The sequence below is a fragment of the Trichomycterus rosablanca genome, chromosome 9 (assembly GCF_030014385.1).
Source record: "Trichomycterus rosablanca isolate fTriRos1 chromosome 9, fTriRos1.hap1, whole genome shotgun sequence".
Taxonomy (NCBI): domain Eukaryota; kingdom Metazoa; phylum Chordata; class Actinopteri; order Siluriformes; family Trichomycteridae; genus Trichomycterus; species Trichomycterus rosablanca.
The window spans coordinates 16,682,705-16,708,663 of record NC_085996.1 but is presented as its reverse complement, the minus strand read 5'-3'; the positions used below and the strand labels follow the sequence as shown (position 1 = coordinate 16,708,663).

The window sequence follows — 25,959 nt, the reverse complement described above, 5'->3', positions numbered from 1 at the left end:
TGACAGGATTTAAGTCTTAGCTTCGCTTTTTTTAAGGTATGTTCCTGTATGGCTTCATTCACTCAGTTGGAGTGAAAGAAGTAGTAATATTATTATTGTTCGGATGAGTCCTTTAAGTAGGTTGTCATATTCCTTACTTATCGTCTGTGGCTTCTGTCTTGCCACTGCCACAAAGGCCTGATTTATTGAGTGCTGTAGAAACTTTTATTTTCACTAATTATAATCTTTAGTTAAATAATTTTGTGTAGGTATGGTTTGTGTAAATCCTATTCATTCAAATTATTATTGAGGCCACCCAACTAGGATTGGTCCCTGCTGAGTCTGGTTTCTCTCAAAGTTTATTTCTGTAATTTTAAGGGAGTTTTTCCTTGCCACTGTCACCCTTGGCCTACAACAGGGGTTTTTGATCTTTCTGTCCTGGATTCTGTAAAGTTGCTTTGAGACAATGTTTATTTTTAATACCGCTATACAAATAAACTTGACAGTATGTATCTTTCACTTGACTTTATTTATCCAGCTGGTTCTCCTTTCTCTTTTCTCTTTGAAACGCTTGAGGCCAATGTGGTCCTAGAACCAGGACCTTAGATAAGCCTTAGATATTCTTTCCATTCTTGAATTTCAATTTTCAATTTGTCATGGACCATGCATAAAATACATTAATCTGAAAGAGAAAAGATATATTGCACCAGAGTTAGCTTACAAGTTTATTTCCATCTGCAGTCCCTGGGCAGGTAAACACATTAGTAACAACAACATGTTGTTTCAACAACAAAATACACAGATTTGCTCAAAAAGAAGAAGAAATAATACATCGTAGCCAACAAAGTCTAACTACATTAATTGAAACATAACTGATTTCTCATAATCCATTTTTCATTCACAGGCAGTCCACACAGGTTTTTAAATCAGTGTGCAGTGCATTCCAGTGTTTAATATCTTTGTATAAGAAAGCTATTTAAAAAAAAGAGGTAGCCTGTATTAAAAAACACTGCTCATTAGAGGCAGACCTCTGACTCTTAGGGCAGAGCTGTACAAAGTTTGTTAAACATTGGAGTACAGTGTTAGGAATAATTTTATACAACAAACGGACATTAAGATACATAATTAAATGGATTAAAGACTTGACACTATGAATCCAGCAAGGTTAGTGTGTTGGTTGATATGTTTGACTTTCTAATGCTCTTGTATTATTTATGCTAGTGTTACTTGCTAAATGACATTTACTTTTAAAAATGAACTGATATTTATTGTTAATTTGTGGTATATTGCAAAAATTTTATTTTATAAGTCTTATTGGCATATGAGAGCTATATGAGTTTGTGGTTTATAACACAACCTATACATAATGCATTGGTAGAATTTACACAATCTAAGTAACCGCTTTAGTTTGTTTTGTTAATTCATGCCAAATAGTATATAATTATATACCATTCTGAGGTAATCGGTGTGTGTGTGTGTGTGTGTGTTTGGTTACTTCATAGTGTTGTGAAAGTAGGTATCGGCAGTAAAGTTTTAGTCACATCAACATAAACTTCCTCTTGCAGGTGGTGTGGCATGGCTCTGGAGGGAATGAGAAGTTCTTTTTTGAAAACGAAAATGTATGTATCTTTTTTATTCTTATTATAAACATTATTGATTAGATTTTTTAATATTATTTTCAGTAAATTCAGGAAGTATTCAGACCCTGTAAGTGTTAGCACACAGAGTTGTCGATTTAATTTTATATGGAATTTTACACATAATCCATCCTTATAATGAAGTAAAATCATGACATTTCAGACACTTTGCTGAGGCACATTAGATTGTGTTTGGGTGTAATTTGTTAGCTAATTGTACCTAAATTGTGTTTAGAAAAGCACCTTTTGCAATTTAGCTGATTGAGCATAGTTTGGAAAGACACACATCTAGGTCTTTAAAGACCTACAATTTATACTGCATTGTCAGGACAGAAAAACAAACCAAAAAGGAACTGTGGGTCAAAATGTGGTAGGGCGTAGATCAGGGCAAGGATATAAAAATATCTAAGGCTTTGTGTGTTCCCAGGAGCACAGTGGCCTCATTAAGTGGCAAGACGGAAGCTACTGTTAAGTAAAAGACATGACAGCCTACTTGAAGGTTGTTGGCAACATGAGGGATAAGATTTTCTGGTCAAAAATATCCTTAAAGAAAACATTCTTCAAAGTACACGAAACACACTGCCAAAACAACACTGAAGTTGCTTTGGTGGAAGTCTCTGAATGTCTTTAAGTGATCCAAAAAGCAGACTTAAACCCTCATTTTTCAAAAATCACAGATTTCATGAATTTTTAAAGAAAAGGTAGTCGATAGATAGATAGATAGATAGAGAGATAGAGAGATAGAGAGAGAGAGAGAGAGAGAGAGAGAGAGAGAGAGAGAGAGAGAGAGAGATACTTTATTTATCCCAAAGGAAATTATTGGTCTCTAGTAGTTTAACAAAGAAGAGAAATCTTAATACAAATACAAAATAAGGTAAAATACAAATACAAAATAAGGTAAGTAAGTAAAATAAGGTGCAACATGTGCAAATTGTGCATCTGGTACATGTGATAAAAGCAGCAGTGTATCTATTCGTATAAACAATATATACAGACATATAAGAATAAATGTAGAGATAAGGATGTTGTTATAGTTATAAATATCTACAATGTATAATTTATGGGTATATATATGTATATAAAATAGAATATGAGTAGAGATTGTGTATCAGATATAAAATATGTCGGACATAGGTATGGATGAGAATAGTGGTGGTAACATACAGATAATAATACAGATAATAATAGCAGCAATGTATGTAGATAAAATTATAAAATAAGAAATTATTAATTATAAAATTATAACCGATATATACATACAGGTATGAAAACAAGAATGTAAGTACAGAATATGTAATGTGGCAATACAAATGAATGTTTGAGTTGATTCGGTTTAATGACCCCGTCGTTGAGTGGTGTTAAACAGTCTGACTGCTTGGGGTACAAAAGACTTTCTCAGCCTGCTGAATACACTCCTCTGTCTGGCGATGGTGCTGTTCAGAGGGTGCTGTGTATTGTCCATGATTGATAAGAGTTTTTTTAGAGTTCTTTCCTCAGCCACATGCATGAAAGTGTCAAGCTCTGTGCCAGTCACAGAGCCAGCTTTCCTTACCTGCCTGTCCAGTCGTGTGGCATCGCTCTTCTTCATGCTGCCTCTCCAACACACCACAGCATAGAAAAGAACACTGGAGACGACAGACTGATAGAACATCAGCAGGAGTGTTTTACAGATTTTGAAGGACCCAAGCCTTCTCAAAAAGTAGAGACGGCTCTGTCCTTTCTTGTAAATAGTGGCTGTGTTATCTGTCCAGTCCAGTTTATCGTTGAGTTGTAGTCCCAGGTATTTGTAGGTCCTGACCACCCTTATAAATAACACTTATATGTTAAATGATATAATAAATGGAAGCTGCAATACACAGCACAGCCTACCTTAATAGTTGAATGTAAATCTTGGACATTTTGTCTAACTGATTTCTAATGTAATCGAGAGTTTATAAAGAAAGAAATAAACTGTACATAGACATTATCAGGAGCATAACACTGTACTGGCTTGTTCTTTTGAGGCGCAGCACAGACTACGAAGAGATGATCAAGTGGGTAGAGAAGCACGCTTTTTCATTGATTTAGAATTGTTTAATCTCTTAAACCTTAACTTAATTGTATTTTGTAAATACAAAAAAATGTAGAAAAATTGGATGCCTGCAATATGCATTTAAAAAAGTTGGAACAGATATACAGTGGGGCCAAAAAGTATTTAGTCAGCCACTGATTGTGCAGGTTCTCCTACTTAGAAAGATGAGAGAGGTCTGTAATTTTCATCATAGGTACACTTCAACTATGAGAGACAAAATGAGAAAAAAAATCCAGGAAATCACATTGTAGGATTTTTAAAGAATTTATTTGTAAATTATGGTGGAAAATAAGTATTTGGTCAATAACAAAAGTTCAACTCAATACTTTGTAACATAACCTTTGTTGGCAATGACAGAGGTCAAACGTTTCCTGTAAGTCTTCACCAGGTTTGCACACAGCTGGTATTTTGGCCCATTCCTCCATGCAGATCTCCTCTAGAGCAGTGATGTTTTGGGGCTGTCACTGGGTTTGACTCCACAAATTTTCTATGGGGTTGAGGTCTGGAGACTGGCTAGGCCACTCCAGGACCTTGAAATGCTTTTTACGGAGCCACTCCTTCGTTGCCCAAGCGGTGTGTTGGGGACCATTGTCATGCTGGAAGACCCAGCCACGTTCCATCTTCAATGCTCTCACTGATGGAAGGAGGTTTTGGCTTAAAATCTCACGATACATTTTCTCATTCATTCTTCCCTTAACACGGATCAGTCGTCCTGTCCCCTTTGCAGAAAAACAGCCCCAAAGCATGATGTTTCCACCCCCATGCTTCACAGTAGGTATGGTGTTCTTGGGTTTTTCTTCTTCCTCCAAACACGACGAGTTGAGTTTTTACCAAAAAGTTCCATTTTGGTTTCATCTGACCACATGATATTCTCCCAATCCTCTTCTGGATCATCCATATGCTCTCTGGCAAACATCAGACGGGCCTGGACATGTACTGGCTTAAGCAGGGGGACACGCCTGGCACTGCAGGATTTGAGTCCCTCTCGGCGTAGTGTGTTTACTGATGGTAGCCTTTGTTACTTTGGTCCCAGCTCTCTGCAGGTCATTCATCAGGTCCCTTTGTGTAGTTCTGGGATATTTGCTCACCGTTCTCATGATAATTTTGACCCCACGGGATGAGATCTTGACCCCAAGGGAGATTATCAATGGTCTTGTATGTCTTCCATTTTCTTACAATTGCTCCCACAGTTGATTTATTCACACCAACCTGCTTGCCTATTGTAGATTCACTCTTCCCAGCCTGGTGCAGGTCTACAATTTTCTTCCTGGTGTCCTTCGACAGCTCTTTGGTCTTGGCCATGGTTGAGTTTGGAGTCTGACTGTTTGAGGCTGTGGACAGGTGTCTTTTATACAGATAACGAGGTCAAACAGGTGCCATTAATACAGGTAACGAGTGGAGGACAGAAGAGCTTCTTAAAGAAGAAGTTACAGGTCTGTGAGAGCCAGAAATCTTGTTTGTTTGTTAGTTATTGACCAAATACTTATTTTCCACCTTAATTTACGAATAAATTCTTTAAAAATCCTACAATGTGATTTCCTGGATTTTTTTTTCTCATTTTGTCTCTCATAGTTGAAGTGTTACCTATGATGAAAATTACAGACCTCTCTCATCTTTCTAAGTAGGAGAACCTGCACAATCAGTGGCTGACTAAATACTTTTTGACCCCACTGTAGCTCTCTAAAATCTCCATATACGACTCCATGTCAATAGTACTTTCAAACATATGCAAGTCACCCGCGCCGTGGGCACTAAAGCACCACCATACAACAGCATACATTTGAGGCACTGAAAACTTAACATTTTTTTTTTGGTTGTTTGTTTGATTTATCATTACACACTGAATCAGAATCTTTCATCTGTTGACTTTTGCACTTGTGTATTGGAAAAATCAAATATGTATTCATTTTCAAAGACCCAACGTAGGCTATAAGCAGTTTAAAAGAAATCTACCAATAGCCTATTGATTTTCCTGATTTTCCCATGATGAATTATTATTTTTTACTCTTCTCAATTAAATGCAACAGGACCCCCCTCTAGGCTCACTGACCCTATGTAACGAGGGGGTCTAGGGACAAGACAATAGGGGTGGACACAAACGCAGAGATGTAAAAACTAACAAAGGATATTTATTAATAACAAAAGACAAGACCAACAAAGCAGGGCTAAACAAAACTAAACACAGCTAACTAAACATAAACTAAGCACACGGCTAGTAACATAAACTAAGCACACGGCTAGTAACATAAACTAAGTACACGGCTAGTAACACAAACTAAGTACACGGCTAGTAACATAAGCTAAACACAAAGCTAAACACACGGCTAGTAACATAAACTAAGTACACGGCTAGTAACCTAAGCTAAACACAAAGCTAAACACACGGCTAGTAACATAAGCTAAACACAAAGCTAAACACACGGCTAGTAACATAAACTAAGTACACGGCTAGTAACCTAAGCTAAACACAAAGCTAAACACACGGCTAGTAACATAAACTAAGTACACGGCTAGTAACCTAAGCTAAACACAAAGCTAAACACACGGCTAGTAACATAAGCTAAACACAAAGACCAAAACAGAGTTCCACACCATAACCCAGTTCAGAAGAATAGTTCTCAGTGTCTTTCGAGAAGCTGCCTCCCCTTATTAGGAGCAGCTGGAGCTAATTAGCCCAGAAGATCCAATCAGGAACGGGGCGTGGCACCTCAGGAGCACAAGAGCACACAGAGGCTGTCAGCGTTACACCCTGCTGTCCCCTGGTTGAGAACCACTGATTTACAGTATTATGGTACACACGTGGACAAAATTGTTGGTACCCTTTCGTTAAAGAAAGAAAAACCCACAATGGTCACTGAAATAACTTGAAACTGACAAAAGTTATAATAAATAAAAATGTACTGAAAATCAACTAATGAAAATCAGACATTGCTTTTGAATTGTGGTTCAACAGAATAATTTTAAAAAACAAACTAATTAAACTGGTCTGGACAAAAATGATGGTACCCCTAACTTAATATTTTGTTGCACAACCTTTTGAGGCAATCACTGCAATCAAGTGATTTCTGTAACTCTCAGTGAGACTTCTGCACCTGTCCACAGGTATTTTGGCCCACTCCTCATGAGCAAACTACTCCAGCTGTCTCAGGTTTAAAGGGTGCCTTCTTCAGACTGCATGTTTCAGCTCCTTCCACAGATGTTCAATAGGATTTACATCAGGACTCATAGAAGGCCACTTCAGAATAGTCCAATGCTTTGCTCTTAGCCATTTTTGAATGTTTTTAGTTGTGCGTTTTGTGCATTATCCTGTTGGAGGACCCATGACCTGTGACTGAGGCCAAGCTTTCTGACACTGGGCAGCACATTTCAATCCAGAATGCCTCAATAGTCTTGAGATTTCATTGTACCCTGCACAGATTCAAGACACTTTGTGCTAGATGCAGCAAAGCAGCTCCAAAACATAACTGTACCTACATGTTTCACAGTAGGTACAATGTTTTTTTTTTTTTTTTGTATGCTTCATTTTTGCATCTGTGAACATAGAGCTGATGTGACTTGCCAAAAAGCTCCAGTTTTGTCTCATCTGTCCAAAGGACATTCTCCCAGAAGCTTTGTGGCTTGTCGATATGCATTTCGGCAAATTCCAGTTTCGCTTTTTTATGATTTGCTTTCAACAGTGGTTTCTCCTTGGTCGTCCTCCATTAAGTCCACTTTGGCTAAAACAATGACGGATGCGATCTGACATTGATGTAGCTTGACCTTGGAGTTCACCTCTAATGTCTTTGGAAGTTGTTCTGGGCTCTTTGGTTACCATTCGTATTATCCGTCTCTTCAATTTGTCATCAATTTTCCTTTTTGCAGCCACGTCCAGGGAGGTTGGCTACAGTCCTATAGACCTTAAACATCTGAATAATATGTGCAACTGTAGTAACAGGAACATCAAGGTGCTTGGCGATGGTCTTATAGCCTTTACCTTTAACATGTTTGTCTATAATTTTCTTTCTAATCTCCTGAGACAACTCTCGCCTAAGCTTTCTGTGGTCCATGTTCAGTGTGTTACACACCATGATACCAAACAGCACAGTGACTTCTTTTCACCCTTTAAATAAGCAGACTGACTTATTACAAGTTTAAAGACACCTGTGATGCTAATTAAAGGACACACCTTAGTTTAACATGTCCCTATGGTCAAATTATTTTCAATCTTTTCTAAGGGTACCATAATTTTTGTCCAGGCCAGTTTCATTAGTTTGTTTTTTAAAATTATTCTGTTGAACCACAATTCAAAAGCGATGTCTATTATTATAATGCCAGTGATAGCTCAGTGGTTAAGGTACTGGACTAGTAAACAGAAGGTTGCCGGTTCAAGCCCCGCCACCACCAAGTTGCCACTGTTGGGTCCCTGAGCAAGGCCCTTAACCCTCAATTGCTCATTGTGTAAGTCGCTTTGGATAAAAGCGTCTGCTAAATGCTGAAAATGTAAATGTAAAATGTAATTATTACTTTTGTCAGTTTCAAGTTATTTCAGTGACCATTGTGGGTTTTTCTTTCTTTAACGGAAGGGTACCAACAATTTTGTCCACGTGTGTAGATGGTGAAAAATCTGGTAAAAGAAAATCATGCATTAAGTAATGGTCTTTTAAAACTGACTGTGGCCAACTTTGTTAGAGAATTGTCAACGTGGCAAGCCACAACCCATCCTTGCTACTTTTTACAAATTCACCAGCTTATTATGGAAGGTTTCAAATGGTGCAACTTAATTCTGTACATTCTGCCCCTTCCGTGTTAGCCCACACATACTTGATGTGTTTGGTGATTTAAAAAGATCTTGATAGTCTTTGTTACTTTTTTGTCTAGGGCATGAGGATTAGAGGTGAAATACTTTCTTGTACTATTCTTGTTAGGGTCATGAAGTGAGCAACATTCCTTGTGGCTGCATGAGCTTCCTATACAGGTTTGGGCAGGAATCTTCAGTGCTGTTTGAGATCTGTACTGTATTTATGCTGTATAGCCTCCTTGGCTGTGCTTGCATTATTTTATTTTCGTCTTTAAAATGAACACAAATGAACAAAGGGCTGTAATCAGACAAATGTTTGCAAAGTTTAACAGGAAATGCAATCATACTATTCAGTTCTGTTCTTGTATAATTTACTGTTCTTTTACCAAAAGGTGGACTAAAGAGTGTACCTTTTTAGTCCCCTTGTAACCAGTTGTTGATGTAGAGAATCAGGTTGTATCTTACATTTTTTTAATAATAGTTCATATCCAAATTAAAATACTTTAAAAGATATAAAAACCTAAATAAATTAGCTTGTTTTATACACAAAATCTGAGATGCTGCTATTAAGATAAATGGGGAACATCAGAAATTTTAAATTTTTTTGTGCAGGTGTGTATGGTTTACAATGCAGGTGAACTGACACTGGTGGAGTATGGCAGTAACAACATCTTGCGATCTGTTCGTACTGAATTTATGAACCCTCACCTTATAAGGTAAGCTTTGCTTGTATTGCTAGTATCATAACATCAAGAAACATGTTATGCCACAATCAAAAGACATTCTAGAGAAAATAAGAAAGTTATACAATAAATCAGCCTAAAAGGGGTTACACAACTCAAGTAAAGCACAGTAAGAGGCATTATGTTTGTAAACCATGAAAACCAGTCTAAACATTTGTCTAAAAAACATTGTTTTTTAAAAACATACACACTTACATTCACCCACACATTCACAGCTAGGGCAAATGTATAGTAGCTTTAATGAACCTAACTGCATGTCTTTGAACTGTGGGAGGAAACCAGAGCTCCCAGAGGAAACCCATAAAGACACTGGAAGAACATCTAAACTTCACACAGAAAGGACCCAGACCACTCCATCAAGGAATCAAATCCAGGACCTCCTTGCTGTGAGGCGACAGTACTAGCCACCGTGCCACCCTGAAAAAATCAATTAATCAACAATTTTTGCTACCTAGTATATAGTATAGAGAGGAGGATGATGATGACTGTGTGTATGTGTATAAAAGTAGCAGGACAACCCGTTGACTTATTGAATTGTATTTTGTATGTATGTATTTTAGTCACTATTTCTATCAGGTGTAATAAATCATTTATATAAAGGAAGTTATATTATTTTACACTGCAACAGTTTAGGGAAGGCCCCTGCTTGACTGTGCCCCTGTGCAGAAAGCAAGATCTATAAAAAATAAAACGTAATGCTTGGTTTAAGAAACTCCAGTGGCCTGCACAGAACCCTGACCTCAGCCCCACTAAACAGCTTTGAAATTAACTGGAACACCAGTTGACCATTGTCCAGCCATACAAATGCTCTTTTCTTGATTTCTTACAGTCATTTCTTACAGTCATTATTGCCAGTTATTGCCAGTTCTGGGAAATAATGGTGGCCACACAAAATATTGACACTTCAGGAACTTTCACTAAGGGGTGTACTCACTTTTGTTGCCGGTGGTTTAGACATTAATGGCTGTATATTGAGTTATTTTGAGGGAAGAATAAATTTACACTGTTATATAAGCTGCACACAGACTACTTTTCATTGTGTCAAAGTGTCATTTTGTCAGTGTTGTCCCATGAAAAGATATACTTAAATATCTGCAGAAATGTGAGGGGTGTACTCACCATTATTTCCCAGAACTGCCTTAAATCTCCTGGGTATGGAGTTTACCAGAGCTTCACAGGTTGCCACTGGAATGCTTTTCCACTCCTCCATGACGACATCACGGAGCTGGCGGATATTCGAGACTTTGCGCTCCTCCACCTTCCGCTTGAGGATGCCCCAAAGATGTTCTATTGGGTTTCGGTCTGGAGACATGCTTGGCCAGTCCATCACCTTTACCCTCAGCCTCTTCAATAAAGCAGTGGTCGTCTTAGAGGTGTGTTTGGGGTCATTATCATGCTGGAACACTGCCCTGCGACCCAGTTTCCGGAGGGAGGGGATCATGCTCTGCTTCAGTATTTCACAGTACATATTGGAGTTCATGTGTCCCTCAATGAAATGTAACTCCCCAACACCTGCTGCACTCATGCAGCCCCAGACCATGGCATTCCCACCACCATGCTTGACTGTAGGCATGACACACTTATCTTTGTACTCCTCACCTGATTGCCGCCACACATGCTTGAGACCATCTGAACCAAACAAATTAATCTTGGTCTCATCAGACCATAGGACATGGTTCCAGTAATCCATGTCCTTTGTTGACATGTCTTCAGCAAACTGTTTGCGGGCTTTCTTGTGTAGAGACTTCAGAAGAGGCTTCCTTCTGGGGTGACAGCCATGCAGACCAATTTGATGTAGTGTGCGGTGTATGGTCTGAGCACTGACAGGCTGACCCCCCACCTTTTCAATCTCTGCAGCAATGCTGACAGCACTCCTGCGCCTATCTTTCAAAGACAGCAGTTGGATGTGACGCTGAGCACGTGCACTCAGCTTCTTTGGACGACCAACGCGAGGTCTGTTCTGAGTGGACCCTGCTTTTTAAAACGCTGGATGATCTTGGCCACTGTGCTGCAGCTCAGTTTCAGGGTGTTGGCAATCTTCTTGTAGCCTTGGCCATCTTCATGTAGCGCAACAATTTGTCTTTTAAGATCCTCAGAGAGTTCTTTGCCATGAGGTGCCATGTTGGAACTTTCAGTGACCAGTATGAGAGAGTGTGAGAGCTGTACTACTAAATTGAACACACCTGCTCCCTATGCATACCTGAGACCTAGTAACACTAACGAGTCACATGACATTTTGGAGGGAAAATGACAAGCAGTGCTCAATTTGGACATTTAGGGGTGTAGTCTCTTAGGGGTGTACTCACTTTTGTTGCCGGTGGTTTAGACATTAATGGCTGTATATTGAGTTATTTTGAGGGAAGAATAAATTCACACTGTTATATAAGCTGCACACAGACTACTTTTCATTGTGTCAAAGTGTCATTTTGTCAGTGTTGTCCCATGAAAAGATATACTTAAATATCTGCAGAAATGTGAGGGGTGTACTCACTTTTGTGATACACTGTATATATATATATAAATATATATACACGTGTGTATACAGTGTATATACTGTATATACAGTATATACAGTGGGGGAAATAAGTATTTGATCCCCTGCTGATTTTGTAAGTTTACCCCCTTACAAAGACTTGAACAGTCTATAATTTTTATGGAAGGTTTATTTTAACAGAGAGAGACAGAATATCAACAAAAAATCCAGAAAAAAAACATTAAATAAAAGTTATAAATTAATTTGTATTTAATTAAGGGAAATAAGTATTTGATCCCCTACCAACCAGCAAGAATTCTGACCCCCACAGACCGGTTATGTGCCCATGAGGCACACAAATTAGTCCTGTCCCTGTATAAAAGACTCCTGTCACAGAATCAGTTTCTTCCGTTCAAATCTCTCGACCACCATGGGCAAGACCAAAGAGCTATCAAAGGACGTCAGGGACAAGATTGTAGACCTGCACAAGGCTGGAATGGGCTACAAGACCATCAGCAAGAAGCTTGGTGAGAAAGAGACCACTGTTGGTGCGATAATTCGAAAATGGAAGAAATACAAGATCACAGTCAATCACCCTCACTCTGGAGCTCCATGCAAGATCTCACCTCGTGGGGTAAGAATGATTCTGAGAAAGGTGAGGTCAGTCCAGAATTACACGGGACGAGCTTGTCAATGATCTCAAGGGAGCTGGGAGCACAGTCACCAAGAAAACCATTAGTAACACACTTCGCCGTAATGGATTGAGATCCTGCAGTGCCTGCAAAGTCGCTTTGCTTAAGAAGGCTCATGTACAGGCCCGTCTGAAGTTTGCCAATGAACACCTGAATGATTCAGAGAAAGCTTGGGAGAATGTGATATGGTCAGATGAGACCAAAATTGAGCTCTTTGGCATCAACTCCACTCGCCGTGTTTGGAGGCAAAGAAATGCCCGGTGGGGATGGTGTTCTTGGGGTCATATCCAGCATTTCTCTGCTCCCAGCTCCCTTGAGATCATTGACAAGCTCCTCCCGTGTAATTCTGGACTGACCTCACCTTTCTCAGAATCATTCTTACCCCACGAGGTGAGATCTTGCATGGAGCTCCAGAGTGAGGGTGATTGACTGTGATCTTGTATTTCTTCCATTTTCGAAATTATCGCACCAACAGTGGTCTCTTTCTCACCAAGCTTCTTGCTGATGGTCTTGTAGCCCATTCCAGCCTTGTGCAGGTCTACAATCTTGTCCCTGACGTCCTTTGATAGCTCTTTGGTCTTGCCCATGGTGGTCGAGAGATTTGAACGGAAGAAACTGATTCTGTGACAGGAGTCTTTTATACAGGGACAGGACTAATTTGTGTGCCTCATGGGCACATAACCGGTCTGTGGGGGTCAGAATTCTTGCTGGTTGGTAGGGGATCAAATACTTATTTCCCTTAATTAAATACAAATTAATTTATAACTTTTATTTAATGTTTTTTTTCTGGATTTTTTGTTGATATTCTGTCTCTCTCTGTTAAAATAAACCTTCCATAAAAATTATAGACTGTTCAAGTCTTTGTAAGGGGGTAAACTTACAAAATCAGCAGGGGATCAAATACTTATTTCCCCCACTGTATATATATATATATATATATATATAAAATATATATATACAGTACAACCCAAATCTGAAAAATTGTGACAGTATGGAAATTGCAAATAAAATAATGTTCCTTACATCAACTTTGACTTTTATTTGGTAACAGACAGTTTGAACCAAGATATTTCATGTTTTGTCCGGTCAACTTTATTTCATTTGTTAATATACCTCCATTTTAGCATTTCAGGCCTGCAACACATTCCAAAAAAAGTTGGCACAGTAACGCATTTACCACTTTGTAATGTTGCCATTCCTTTTCGCCACACTTAAAAGATGTTTTAGAACCCTAACCCTTCCTGCAAACACATTTTAAGACGTGCAACAGTACGGGGTTGTCGTTGTTGCATTTTTCGTTTCAAAATTCTCCACACATTCTTTATTGGGGACAGGTCAGGACTGCAGGCAGGTCAGTCCAGTTCCCGTACCCTCTTCTTCCACAGCCATGTTTTTGTAATGTTTGTTTGTTTGTTTATTAGGATTTTAACGTCATGTTTTACACTTTGGTTACATTCATGACAGGAATAGTAGTTACTCATTACACAAGGTTCATCAGTTCACACAAGGTTATATCAAACACAGTCATGGACAATTTTTTGTATCTCCAATTCACCTCACTTGCATGTCTTTGGACTATGGGAGGAAACCGGAGCTCCCGGAGGAAACCCACGCGGACACGGGGAGAACATGCAAACTCCACACAGAAAGGACCCGGACCACCCCACCTGGGGATCGAACCCAGGACCTTCTTGCTTTGAGGCGACAGTGCTACCCACTTAGCCACCGTGCCGGCCCCTTTGTAATGTGTGCAGCATGTGGTTTTGCATTGTCTTGTTGAAAAATGCTTGGACGTCCCTGGAAAAGATGACGTCCTAAAGGCAGCATATATAGATCTCAATGTATTTTTCTGCATTAATGCTGTCATCACAGAAATGTAAATAACCTTTGCCAAGGGCACTGACACAGCCCCATACCATGACAGACCTTGGCTTTTGGACTTGTAGCTGATAACAGTCTGGATGGTTCTTTTCATCTTTGGTCTGAAACAAACGGCGTCCATTTTTTCCAAAAATAAAAGACCTGGAATGCTAATTCATCTGACCACAATACACATTTTCACTTTGTGATTGTCCATCCTAGATGCCTCCGAGCCCAGAGAAGTCGACGCCTTTTCTGGATATGGTTAACATAAGGCTTCTTTTTTGCACAGTAAAGTTTTAAGTGGCATCTGTGCATGCAACTCTGTATTGTAGTGCCTGACATAGGTTTGCCAAAGTAATTCCTTGCCCATGAGGTCATATCAGCTATTGTTGAGTGGCGGTTCTTGATGCAGTGCCGTCTGAGGGATTGAAGATCACGGACGTTCAGCTTAAGTTTGCGCCCATGGCCTTTATGCACTGAAATTCCTCCTGATTCCTTTGTTTAATGATATTATGTACTGTAGAGAGAGAATATGCAAATCCATTTCAATCTCTCTTTGAGGTACATTGTTTTTTAAACATTTTAATCATTTTCTTAACATTTTCATTTTCTTAACATTTTCTTCTGGCCACCTTTGCTCATCAAAGAATCAGCATTTCCTGGATGCTGCTTTTGTACCAAACCATGATTACAATTACCTGTTGACCTTTTTGGAATCACATCATTATTTAGTTTTTTCACCTCATTACTAGCCCTAAACTGCCCCCGTCCCAACTTTTTTTTGGAATGCGTTGCAGGCATGAAATGCAGGAGTGGAGGTATATTAACAAACCAAAAGGCATTTGCTTGTGTATGCTTGCAGTGTGCGTCTAAATGAAAGGAGACAGAGGGGAGTTAAGGATAACAAGAAGTTAGCTTACTTAATTGACATCAAAACCATCGCTATTGGTAAGTGCAAACTATGTAAGCTACCAAACAATACACAATTCTTTTACATACACCTTGAAATGTTATTACCAGATAACAGAAGATAGATTTATGTAATTTCTGAAGATAATCACTTACTCTACATTTACAACTCCAGTTCCAAAATAGTTGGGACTGTATGAAAAATGTAAATCAAACAAAAAGTATTTATTTAACAGTAATTATAATTACAATTGCACACAATCTTTGTCTGCAAATAACTATATCCTTTATTAATGTCTTATTTTTTTGTGTGTCTTACGCATTAAATTCGGAATTAGCATACATTTACAAATGTATGCTAAAATACCCGGCACTAATGGCTAGGTTCATGTAAACCCATGTGCCTTCTGTAGTTAAAAGCCAAGCCCAGAATTTGAACCCCCGGAAATCAGGGACTGCTGTTTCCAGCAGCAGGGCTTGAGATTTGAAATCGAAAGACTGAGATTTAAATCTAAAGACCATTTCAGGATATTGGAGGACTGATTCCTTGACCAAGCTTTGGTTGACTTTGAAGTGTGCTTGGGATTATTGTCTTGCTGGAAAGTTTATTTATCACCAAGGTTCAATTTCTTCACAAAAAGCATAGCATTCCTCCTCAAAATGCATAGTCCTGATGAAATTGCTAAAGCCTCTGGATTAAATTTTTGGACTACTTTTGCTGCTGCATCGTAAGTTTGTTGGAGGTATTCTCCCAAACTTCCAGTGGCTCTAGGATTATTCAAGGTCCTGAAAATCTGCTTATAGCCATTGTGCCGTTGGTACAGTAAAATGATCCCCTCTCTAAATAACTATATCCTTCATTAATGTCTTATTTTTTTGTGTGTCTTACGCATTAAATTAGGAATTAGCATACATTTACAAAGAATAATATTCTATGATCACCTGGTCAGTGAAATAAATAAATGACTAAATCTAAAGTAGAACTAAAAGAAGTGCTGAAAGAAGCCTGGTATAATATACTTTAAGATTACTGCAGAACACTTTAGCACATTCTCTCCAAAAGAGATTAAGATTCATGTTAAGTCAAATGTATTTGTATCGCACATTTTACATTAGACATCGTCCTAAAGCAACTTTACAGCATCCAGGACCTACAGACAAAAACCCCTGTTGAGCAAGTTAAGGGAAACAGTGGCAAGGAAAAACTCCATTAAAATTACAGGAAGAAACCTTGAGAGGAACCAGACTCCTCAGGGACTCATCCTTCTTGAGTGGCGTGGAGGATCATTTGAATAAATTGAATTCAAACAAACCATACCTATACAAAAACAAAATAGAAGTTATAACTAGTAAAAATGAGTTCTTTATTATTCAGTATAGTCTGTAAAAATGTCAGTAGTGAGCATTTTCAGTGCAGACATGGCAGGTTTCTGTCATATCTAGCATTGTTGGCATGGCAGTCTCAAACTTGCAGGCTTCAACCACCTCAGGGTAAACAACAGAAGATGTAGTTAAAATGTATATAAAATCATTAAGAGTAAAATGTCAGTGGTGTTTAGTGCTAAGGGACTTCACATTAAATACTGACTTTTGCCAGTTGAAGCCATTTTGTTAATTTTGTGTACATATTTCCTTTTTTGTTTTTATCTTAATTAAAAGACTGGAAAATAAATATGAATGATCATTAAAACTAAAACAACAAAGCTAGTGGTGACCTAAGACTAAGTGACAAGTGCATATTGTCACCTACCTTTTTTAATAACACTGCATTTTATTACTAACTATAAATTAATGTATGTGAGCCTTTAGCATCTTTTTCCTTTTTTAGTGGACTTGGTTGGTGGTTATAATCTAGGGACTGTTTTCCATGACTTAAAAATTGACTGGCTGGAGTTGAATGAGATTGGACACAAGCTGCTCTTCAGGGATAAGAAGTTACAGGTATTTGTCACAGATTTGCCTGCAATACTGTATATAGAATGAATAAAGTAAATTACTTTAATCAGTATTGTTGTGTAGCTTTATGATGCCTTTTTATCTCATTATTGTGTAAAATTTTACCTCTTTACCTCTGACTGTCAACCTGTCTCTGTTTAGCTTATTCTCTTTGACATTGAAAGCGGCTTGAAGACCACCATGCTAAGCTTTTGCTCCTACGTGCAGTGGGTTCCAGGCAGTGATGTGGTGATAGCTCAAAACCATGACAATCTGTGTGTGTGGTACAACATTGACAGCCCTGAGAAAATCACCCTGCATTCCTTAAAAGTGTGTTAGAATTTTAAAACATTATTTACATTTTCATTTACTATATGTACAGTGTATCACAAAAGTGAGTACACCCCTCACATTTCTGCAAATATTTCATTATATCTTTTCATGGGACAACACTATAGACATGAAACTTGGATATAACTTAGAGTAGTCAGTGTACAACTTGTAGAGCAGTGTAGATTTACTGTCTTCTGAAAATAACTCAACACACAGCCATTAATGTCTAAATAGCTGGCAACATAAGTGAGTACACCCCACAGTGAACATGTCCAAATTGTGCCCAAATGTGTCGTTGTCCCTCCCTGGTGTCATGTGTCAAGGTCCCAGGTGTAAATGGGGAGCAGGGCTGTTAAATTTGGTGTTTTGGGTACAATTCTCTCATACTGGCCACTGGATATTCAACATGGCACCTCATGGCAAAGAACTCTCTGAGGATGTGAGAAATAGAATTGTTGCTCTCCACAAAGATGGCCTGGGCTATAAGAAGATTGCTAACACCCTGAAACTGAGCTACAGCATGGTGGCCAAGGTCATACAGCGGTTTTCCAGGACAGGTTCCACTCGGAACAGGCTTCGCCAGGGTCGACCAAAGAAGTCGAGTCCACGTGTTCGGCGTCATATCCAGAGGTTGGCTTTAAAAAATAGACACATGAGTGCTGCCAGCATTGCTGCAGAGGTTGAAGACGTGGGAGGTCAGCCTGTCAGTGCTCAGACCATACGCCGCACACTGCATCAACTCGGTCTGCATGGTCGTCATCCCAGAAGGAAGCTGACGCACAAGAAAGCCCGCAAACAGTTTGCTGAAGACAAGCAGTCCAAGAACATGGATTACTGGAATGCCCTGTGGTCTGACGAGACCAAGATAAACTTGTTTGGCTCAGATGGTGTCCAGCATGTGTGGCGGCGCCCTGGTGAGAAGTTCCAAGACAACTGTATCTTGCCTACAGTCAAGCATGATGGTGGTAGCATCATGGTCTTGGGCTGCATAAGTGTTGCTGGCACTGGGGAGCTGCAGTTCATTGAGGGAAACATGAATTCCAACATGTACTGTGACATTCTGAAACAGAGGATGATCCCCTCCCTTCGAAAACTGGGCCTCATGGCAGTTTTCCAACAGGATAACGACCCCAAACACAACCTCCAAGATGACAACTGCCTTGCTGAGGAAGCTGAAGGTAAAGGTGATGGACTAAACCCAATTGAGCACCTGTGGCGCATCCTCAAGTGGAAGGTGGAGGAGTTCAAGGTGTCTAACATCCACCAGCTCTGTGATGTCATCATGGAGGAGTGGAAGAGGATTCCAGTAGCAACCTGTGCAGCTCTGGTGAATTCCATGCCCAGGAGGGTTAAGGCAGTGCTGGATAATAATGGTGGTCACACAAAATATTGACACTTTGGGCACATTTGGACATGTTCACTGTGGGGTGTACTCACTTATGTTGCCAGCCATTTAGACATTAATGGCTGTGTGTTGAGTTATTTTCAGAAGACAGTAAATCTACACTGCTATACAAGTTGTACACTGACTACTCTAAGTTATATCCAAGTTTTATTTCTATAGTGTTGTCCCATGAAAAGATATAATAAAATATTTGCAGAAATGTGAGGGGTGTACTCACTTTTGTGATACACTGTATATTTGGGTCAGACATATTCAACCCCTTTCACTTTAGGTATTATGGTGCTATGTTTGTTTGTTTATTTGGATTTTAATATAATGTTTCACACTCTTTGGTTACCTTCATGACAGACATGGTAGTTAATCGTTACACAGGATTCATCAATTCACAAGGTTATATCGAAAATGGACAATTTTGCATCTCCAATTTACCTCACTTGCATGTCTTTGGACTGTGGGAGGAAACCGGAGAACCCGGAGGAAACCCACACAGACACGGGGAGCACATGCAAACTCCACACAGAAAGGACCCAGACCACCCCACCTGGGGATCGAACCCAGGACCCAGGACCTTCTTGCAACAAATGTCTATATTTTTGCCTTCATACTGTAATAAACGCTTTTGGTAAGTGCTTCTGACACCTCTCTTGTGAAATGTTCACCAATTCCTCCCGTGAAAAATATTCCAGATTTAATGGCTTTAAATCTGCTGCAGCTGATTTATTTGTTTTGACTGCTCTTGTTATGGGTCACTACATCTCATCATTTGTCTGCATATTTGATTTGGCACACCTTTTACGCTGGATGCTTTCCAGACGCAACCCTTTTAATAATTCGGACTTGGGCCCGGCACTAATGGCTAGGTTCATGTAAACCCATGTGCCTTCTGTCGTTAAAAGCCAAGCCCAGAATTTGAACCCCCGGAAATCAGGGACTGCAGCAGGGCTTGAGATTTGAAATCGAAAGACTGAGATTTAAATCTAAAGACCATTTCAGGATATTGGAGGACTGATTCCTTGACCAAGCTTTGGTTGACTTTGGTGTGTGCTTGGGATTATTGTCTTGCTGGAAAGTTTATTTATCACCAAGGTTCAATTTCTTCACAAAAAGCATAGCATTCCTCCTCAAAATGCATAGTCCTGATGAAATTGCTAAAGCCTCTGGATTAAATTTTTGGACTACTTTTGCTGCTGCATCATAAGTTTGTTGGAGGTATTCTCCCAAACTTCCAGTGGCTCTAGGAATATTGAAGGTCCTGAAAATCTGCTTATAGCCATTGTGCCGTTGGTACAGTAAAATGATCCCCTCTCTCAGTGACATCTTCTTAGTTTTTACCATGATTGGCACACACCTTGAACACATTTGAACTTAATGTAACTTGATGTAAAGGTAAATGTAGCTGTGCAGGGAAATTGTAAATCCCTGTTTGTCATGGTGGGGGGTTGAATATTTCTGATTTATATGTATGTATATGTATAGGTGTGTGTATATATATGTACAGTATGTCTATACAGTGGATATAAAAAGTGTACCTGTTAAAATGCCAGGTTTAGTGATGTAAAAAAATGAGACCAGGATAAATCATTTCAGAACTTTTTCCACCTTTAATGTGACCTATAACCTGTATATCTCAATTGAAAAACAAACTGAAATCTTTAGGGGGGAAAAGTAAAAAATAAAAAACTAAAATAATGTGATTGCATAAGTGTGCACACCCTCTTATAACTGGGGGTGTGGCTGTGTTCAGAATGAACCAATCACATTCAAACTCATGTTAAATAGAAATCAGTAGACACCTGCCATCATTTAAAGTGCCTCTGATTAACCACAAATAAGTTCAGTTGTTCTACTAGGCTTTTCTTGACATTTTCTTAGTCGCGTCTTACAGCAAAAGCCATGGTCCGCAGAGAGCTCCCAAAGCATTAGGGGAATCTTATTGTCAAAAGGCATCAGTCTGGAGAAGGGTACAAAAGAATTTCCAAGGCATTAGATATACCATGGAACACAGTGAAGACAATCATCATCAAGTGGAGAAAATATAGGACAACGGTGACATTGCCAAGAACAGGAAGTCCCTCCAAAATTGATGAAAAGACAAGAAGAAAACTGGTCAGGGAGGCTACCAAGAGGCCTACAGCAACATTAAAGGAGTTGCGGGTATTTCTGGCACGTACTGGCTGTGTACTACATGTGACAACAATATCCCGTATTCTTCATATGTCTGGGCTATGGGGTAGGGTGGCAAGACGGAAGCCTCTTCTTACGAAGAAAAACATCCAAGCCCGGCTAAATTTTGCAAAAACGCATTTGAACTCTCCTAAAAGCATGTGGGAAAATGTGTTATGGTCTGAGGAAACCAAGGTTAACTTTTACATAATTCCAAAAGGTATGTTTGGTGCAAAAACAACACTGCACATCACCAAAAGAACACCATACCCACAGTGAAGCATGGTGGTGGCAGCATCATGCTGTGGGGCTGTTTTTCTTCAGCTGGTACTGGGGCCTTAGTCAAGGTGGAGGAAATTATGAACAGTTCCAAATACCAGTCGATGTTGGCACAAAACCTTCAGGTTACTGCTAGAAAGCTGAAGATGAAGAGGAACTCTTTCAGCATGACAACGACCCAAAGCATACATCCAAATCAACCAAAGAATGGCTTCACCAGAAGAAGATTAAAGTTTTGGAATGGCCCCGCCAGAGCCCAGATCCGAATCCGATTGAAAATCTGTGGGGTGATCTAAAGAGGGCTGAAGATGCCCCCGCAATCTGACAGATAAATATATATACAGTGTATCACAAAAGTGAGTACACCCCTCACATTTCTGCAGATATTTAAGTATATCTTTTCTTGGGACAACACTGACAAAATGACACTTTGACACAATGAAAAGTAGTCTGTGTGCAGCTTATATAACAGTGTAAATTTATTCTTCCCTCAAAATAACTCAATATACAGCCATTAATGTCTAAACCACCGGCAACAAAAGTGAGTACACCCCTTATTGAAAGTTCCTGAAGTGTCAATATTTTGTGTGGCCACCATTATTTCCCAGAACTGCCTTAACTCTCCTGGGCATGGAGTTTACCAGAGCTTCACAGGTTGCCACTGGAATGCTTTTCCACTCCTCCATGACGACATCACGGAGCTGGCGGATATTCGAGACTTTGCGCTCCTCCACCTTCCGCTTGAGGATGCCCCAAAGATGTTCTATTGGGTTTAGGTCTGGAGACATGCTTGGCCAGTCCATCACCTTTACCCTCAGCCTCTTCAATAAAGCAGTGGTCGTCTTAGAGGTGTGTTTGGGGTCATTATCATGCTGGAACACTGCCCTGCGACCCAGTTTCCGGAGGGAGGGGATCATGCTCTGCTTCAGTATTTCACAGTACATATTGGAGTTCATGTGTCCCTCAATGAAATGTAACTCCCCAACACCTGCTGCACTCATGCAGCCCCAGACCATGGCATTCCCACCACCATGCTTGACTGTAGGCATGACACACTTATCTTTGTACTCCTCACCTGATTGCTGCCACACATGCTTGAGACCATCTGAACCAAACAAATTAATCTTGGTCTCATCAGACCATAGGACATGGTTCCAGTAATCCATGTCCTTTGTTGACATGTCTTCAGCAAACTGTTTGCGGGCTTTCTTGTGTAGAGACTTCAGAAGAGGCTTCCTTCTGGGGTGACAGCCATGCAGACCAATTTGATGTAGTGTGCGGCGTATGGTCTGAGCACTGACAGGCTGACCCCCCACCTTTTCAATCTCTGCAGCAATGCTGACAGCACTCCTGCGCCTATCTTTCAAAGACAGCAGTTGGATGTGACGCTGAGCATGTGCACTCAGCTTCTTTGGACAACCAACGCGAGGTCTGTTCTGAGTGGATCCTGCTCTTTTAAAACGCTGGATGATCTTGGCCACTGTGCTGCAGCTCAGTTTCAGGGTGTTGGCAATCTTCTTGTAGCCTTGGCCATCTTCATGTAGCGCAACAATTCGTCTTTTAAGATCCTCAGAGAGTTCTTTGCCATGAGGTGCCATGTTGGAACTTTCAGTGACCAGTATGAGAGAGTGTGAGAGCTGTACTACTAAATTGAACACACCTGCTCCCTATGCACACCTGAGACCTAGTAACACTAACAAATCACATGACATTTTGGAGGGAAAATGACAAGCAGTGCTCAATTTGGACATTTAGGGGTGTAGTCTCTTAGGGGTGTACTCACTTTTGTTGCCGGTGGTTTAGACATTAATGGCTGTATATTGAGTAATTTTGAGGGAAGAATAAATTTACACTGTTATATAAGCTGCACACAGACTACTTTTCATTGTGTCAAAGTGTCATTTTGTCAGTGTTGTCCCATGAAAAGATATACTTAAATATCTGCAGAAATGTGAGGGGTGTACTCACTTTTGTGATACACTGTATATATATACAGTGTATCACAAAAGTGAGTACACCCCTCACATTTCTGCAGATATTTAAGTATATCTTTTCATGGGACAACACTGACAAAATGACACTTTGACACAATGAAAAGTAGTCTGTGTGCAGCTTATATAACAGTGTAAATTTATTCTTCCCTCAAAATAACTCAATATACAGCCAATAATGTCCAAACCACCGGCAACAAAAGTGAGTACACCCCTAAGAGACTACACCCCTAAATGTCCAAATTGAACACTGCTTGTCATTTTCCCTCCAAAATGTCATGTGATTTGTTAGTGTTACTAGGTCTCAGGTGTGCATAGGGAGCAGGTGTGTTCAATTTAGTAGTACAGCTCTCACACTCTCTCATACTGGTCACTGAAAGTTCCAACATGGCACCTCATGGCAAAGAACTCTCTGAGGATCTTAAAAGACGAATTGTTGCGCTACATGAAGATGGCCAAGGCTACAAGAAGATTGCCAACACCCTGAAACTGAGCTGCAGCACAGTGGCCAAGATCATCCAGCGTTTTAAAAGAGCAGGGTCCACTCAGAACAGACCTCGCGTTGGTCGTCCAAAGAAGCTGAGTGCACATGCTCAGCGTCACATCCAACTGCTGTCTTTGAAAGATAGGCGCAGGAGTGCTGTCAGCATTGCTGCAGAGATTGAAAAGGTGGGGGGTCAGCCTGTCAGTGCTCAGACCATACGCCGCACACTACATCAAATTGGTCTGCATGGCTGTCACCCCAGAAGGAAGCCTCTTCTGAAGTCTCTACACAAGAAAGCCCTCAAACAGTTTGCTGAAGACATGTCAACAAAGGACATGGATTACTGGAACCATGTCCTATGGTCTGATGAGACCAAGATTAATTTGTTTGGTTCAGATGGTCTCAAGCATGTGTGGCGGCAATCAGGTGAGGAGTACAAAGATAAGTGTGTCATGCCTACAGTCAAGCATGGTGGTGGGAATGCCATGGTCTGGGGCTGCATGAGTGCAGCAGGTGTTGGGGAGTTACATTTCATTGAGGGACACATGAACTCCAATATGTACTGTGAAATACTGAAGCAGAGCATGATCCCCTCCCTCCGGAAACTGGTCGCAGGGCAGTGTTCCAGCATGATAATGACCCCAAACACACCTCTAAGACGACCACTGCTTTATTGAAGAGGCTGAGGGTAAAGGTGATGGACTGGCCAAGCATGTCTCCAGACCTAAACCCAATAGAACATCTTTGGGGCATCCTCAAGCGGAAGGTGGGGGAGCGCAAAGTCTCGAATATCCGCCAGCTCCGTGATGTCGTCATGGAGGAGTGGAAAAGCATTCCAGTGGCAACCTGTGAAGCTCTGGTAAACTCCATGCTCAGGAGAGTTAAGGCAGTTCTGGGAAATAATGGTGGCCACACAAAATATTGACACTTCGGGAACTTTCACTAAGGGGTGTACTCACTTTTGTTGCCGGTGGTTTAGAGATTAATGGCTGTATATTGAGTTATTTTGAGGGAAGAATAAATTTACACTGTTATATAAGCTGCACACAGACTACTTTTCATTGTGTCAAAGTGTCATTTTGTCAGTGTTGTCCCATGAAAAGATATACTTAAATATCTGCAGAAATGTGAGGGGTGTACTCACTTTTGTGATACACTGTATATATATATATATATATATATATATATATATATACAGTGTATCACAAAAGTGAGTACACCCCTCACATTTCTGCAAATATTTTATTATATCTTTTCATGGGACGACACTATAGAACTAAAACTTGGATATAACTTAGAGTAGTCAGTGTACAACTTGTATAGCAGTGTAGATTTACTGTCTTCTGAAAATAACTCAACACACAGCCATTAATGTCTAAATAGCTGGCAACATAAGTGAGTACACCCCACAGTGAACATGTCCAAATTGTGCCCAAATGTGTCGTTGTCCCTCCCTGGTGTCATGTGTCAAGGTCCCAGGTGTAAATGGGGAGCAGGGCTGTTAAATTTGGTGTTTTGGGTACAATTCTCTCATACTGGCCACTGGATATTCAACATGGCACCTCATGGCAAAGAACTCTCTGAGGATGTGAGAAATAGAATTGTTGCTCTCCACAAAGATGGCCTGGGCTATAAGAAGATTGCTAACACCCTGAAACTGAGCTACAGCATGGTGGCCAAGGTCATACAGCGGTTTTCCAGGACAGGTTCCACTCGGAACAGGCTTCGCCAGGGTCGACCAAAGAAGTTGAGTCCACGTGTTCGGCGTCATATCCAGAGGTTGGCTTTAAAAAATAGACACATGAGTGCTGCCAGCATTGCTGCAGAGGTTGAAGACGTGGGAGGTCAGCCTGTCAGTGCTCAGACCATACGCCGCACACTGCATCAACTCGGTCTGCATGGTCGTCATCCCAGAAGGAAGCTGACGCACAAGAAAGCCCGCAAACAGTTTGCTGAAGACAAGCAGTCCAAGAACATGGATTACTGGAATGCCCTGTGGTCTGACGAGACCAAGATAAACTTGTTTGGCTCAGATGGTGTCCAGCATGTGTGGCGGCGCCCTGGTGAGAAGTACCAAGACAACTGTATCTTGCCTACAGTCAAGCATGGTGGTGGTAGCATCATGGTCTTGGGCTGCATGAGTGTTGCTGGCACTGGGGAGCTGCAGTTCATTGAGGGAAACATGAATTCCAACATGTACTGTGACATTCTGAAACAGAGCATGA

General features: G+C 40.3%; 1 protein-coding gene across 5 annotated transcripts in view; it reads left to right on the top strand.

Annotated features, from left to right (window-relative positions):
• ift172 (intraflagellar transport 172) overlaps window positions 1-25,959 on the top strand; it is a 193,178-nt gene that overhangs the window by 82,399 nt on the left and 84,820 nt on the right. For 4 of the 5 annotated variants that reach the window (XR_010013706.1, XR_010013707.1, XM_063001979.1 and 1 more), the window contains exons 12-16: window positions 1,545-1,598; window positions 9,077-9,180; window positions 15,074-15,183; window positions 16,973-17,085; window positions 17,242-17,409. Coding sequence is in view for 3 of the 5 variants with exons in the window: in XM_063001979.1 (XP_062858049.1) it covers window positions 1,545-1,598; window positions 9,077-9,180; window positions 15,074-15,183; window positions 16,973-17,085; window positions 17,242-17,409 (549 nt within the window). In the remaining 2 variants the exon portion in view is untranslated. The remainder of the gene's footprint in view (window positions 1-1,544; window positions 1,599-9,076; window positions 9,181-15,073; window positions 15,184-16,972; window positions 17,086-17,241; window positions 17,410-25,959) is intronic. The other variant, XM_063001980.1, reaches the window with a different exon arrangement.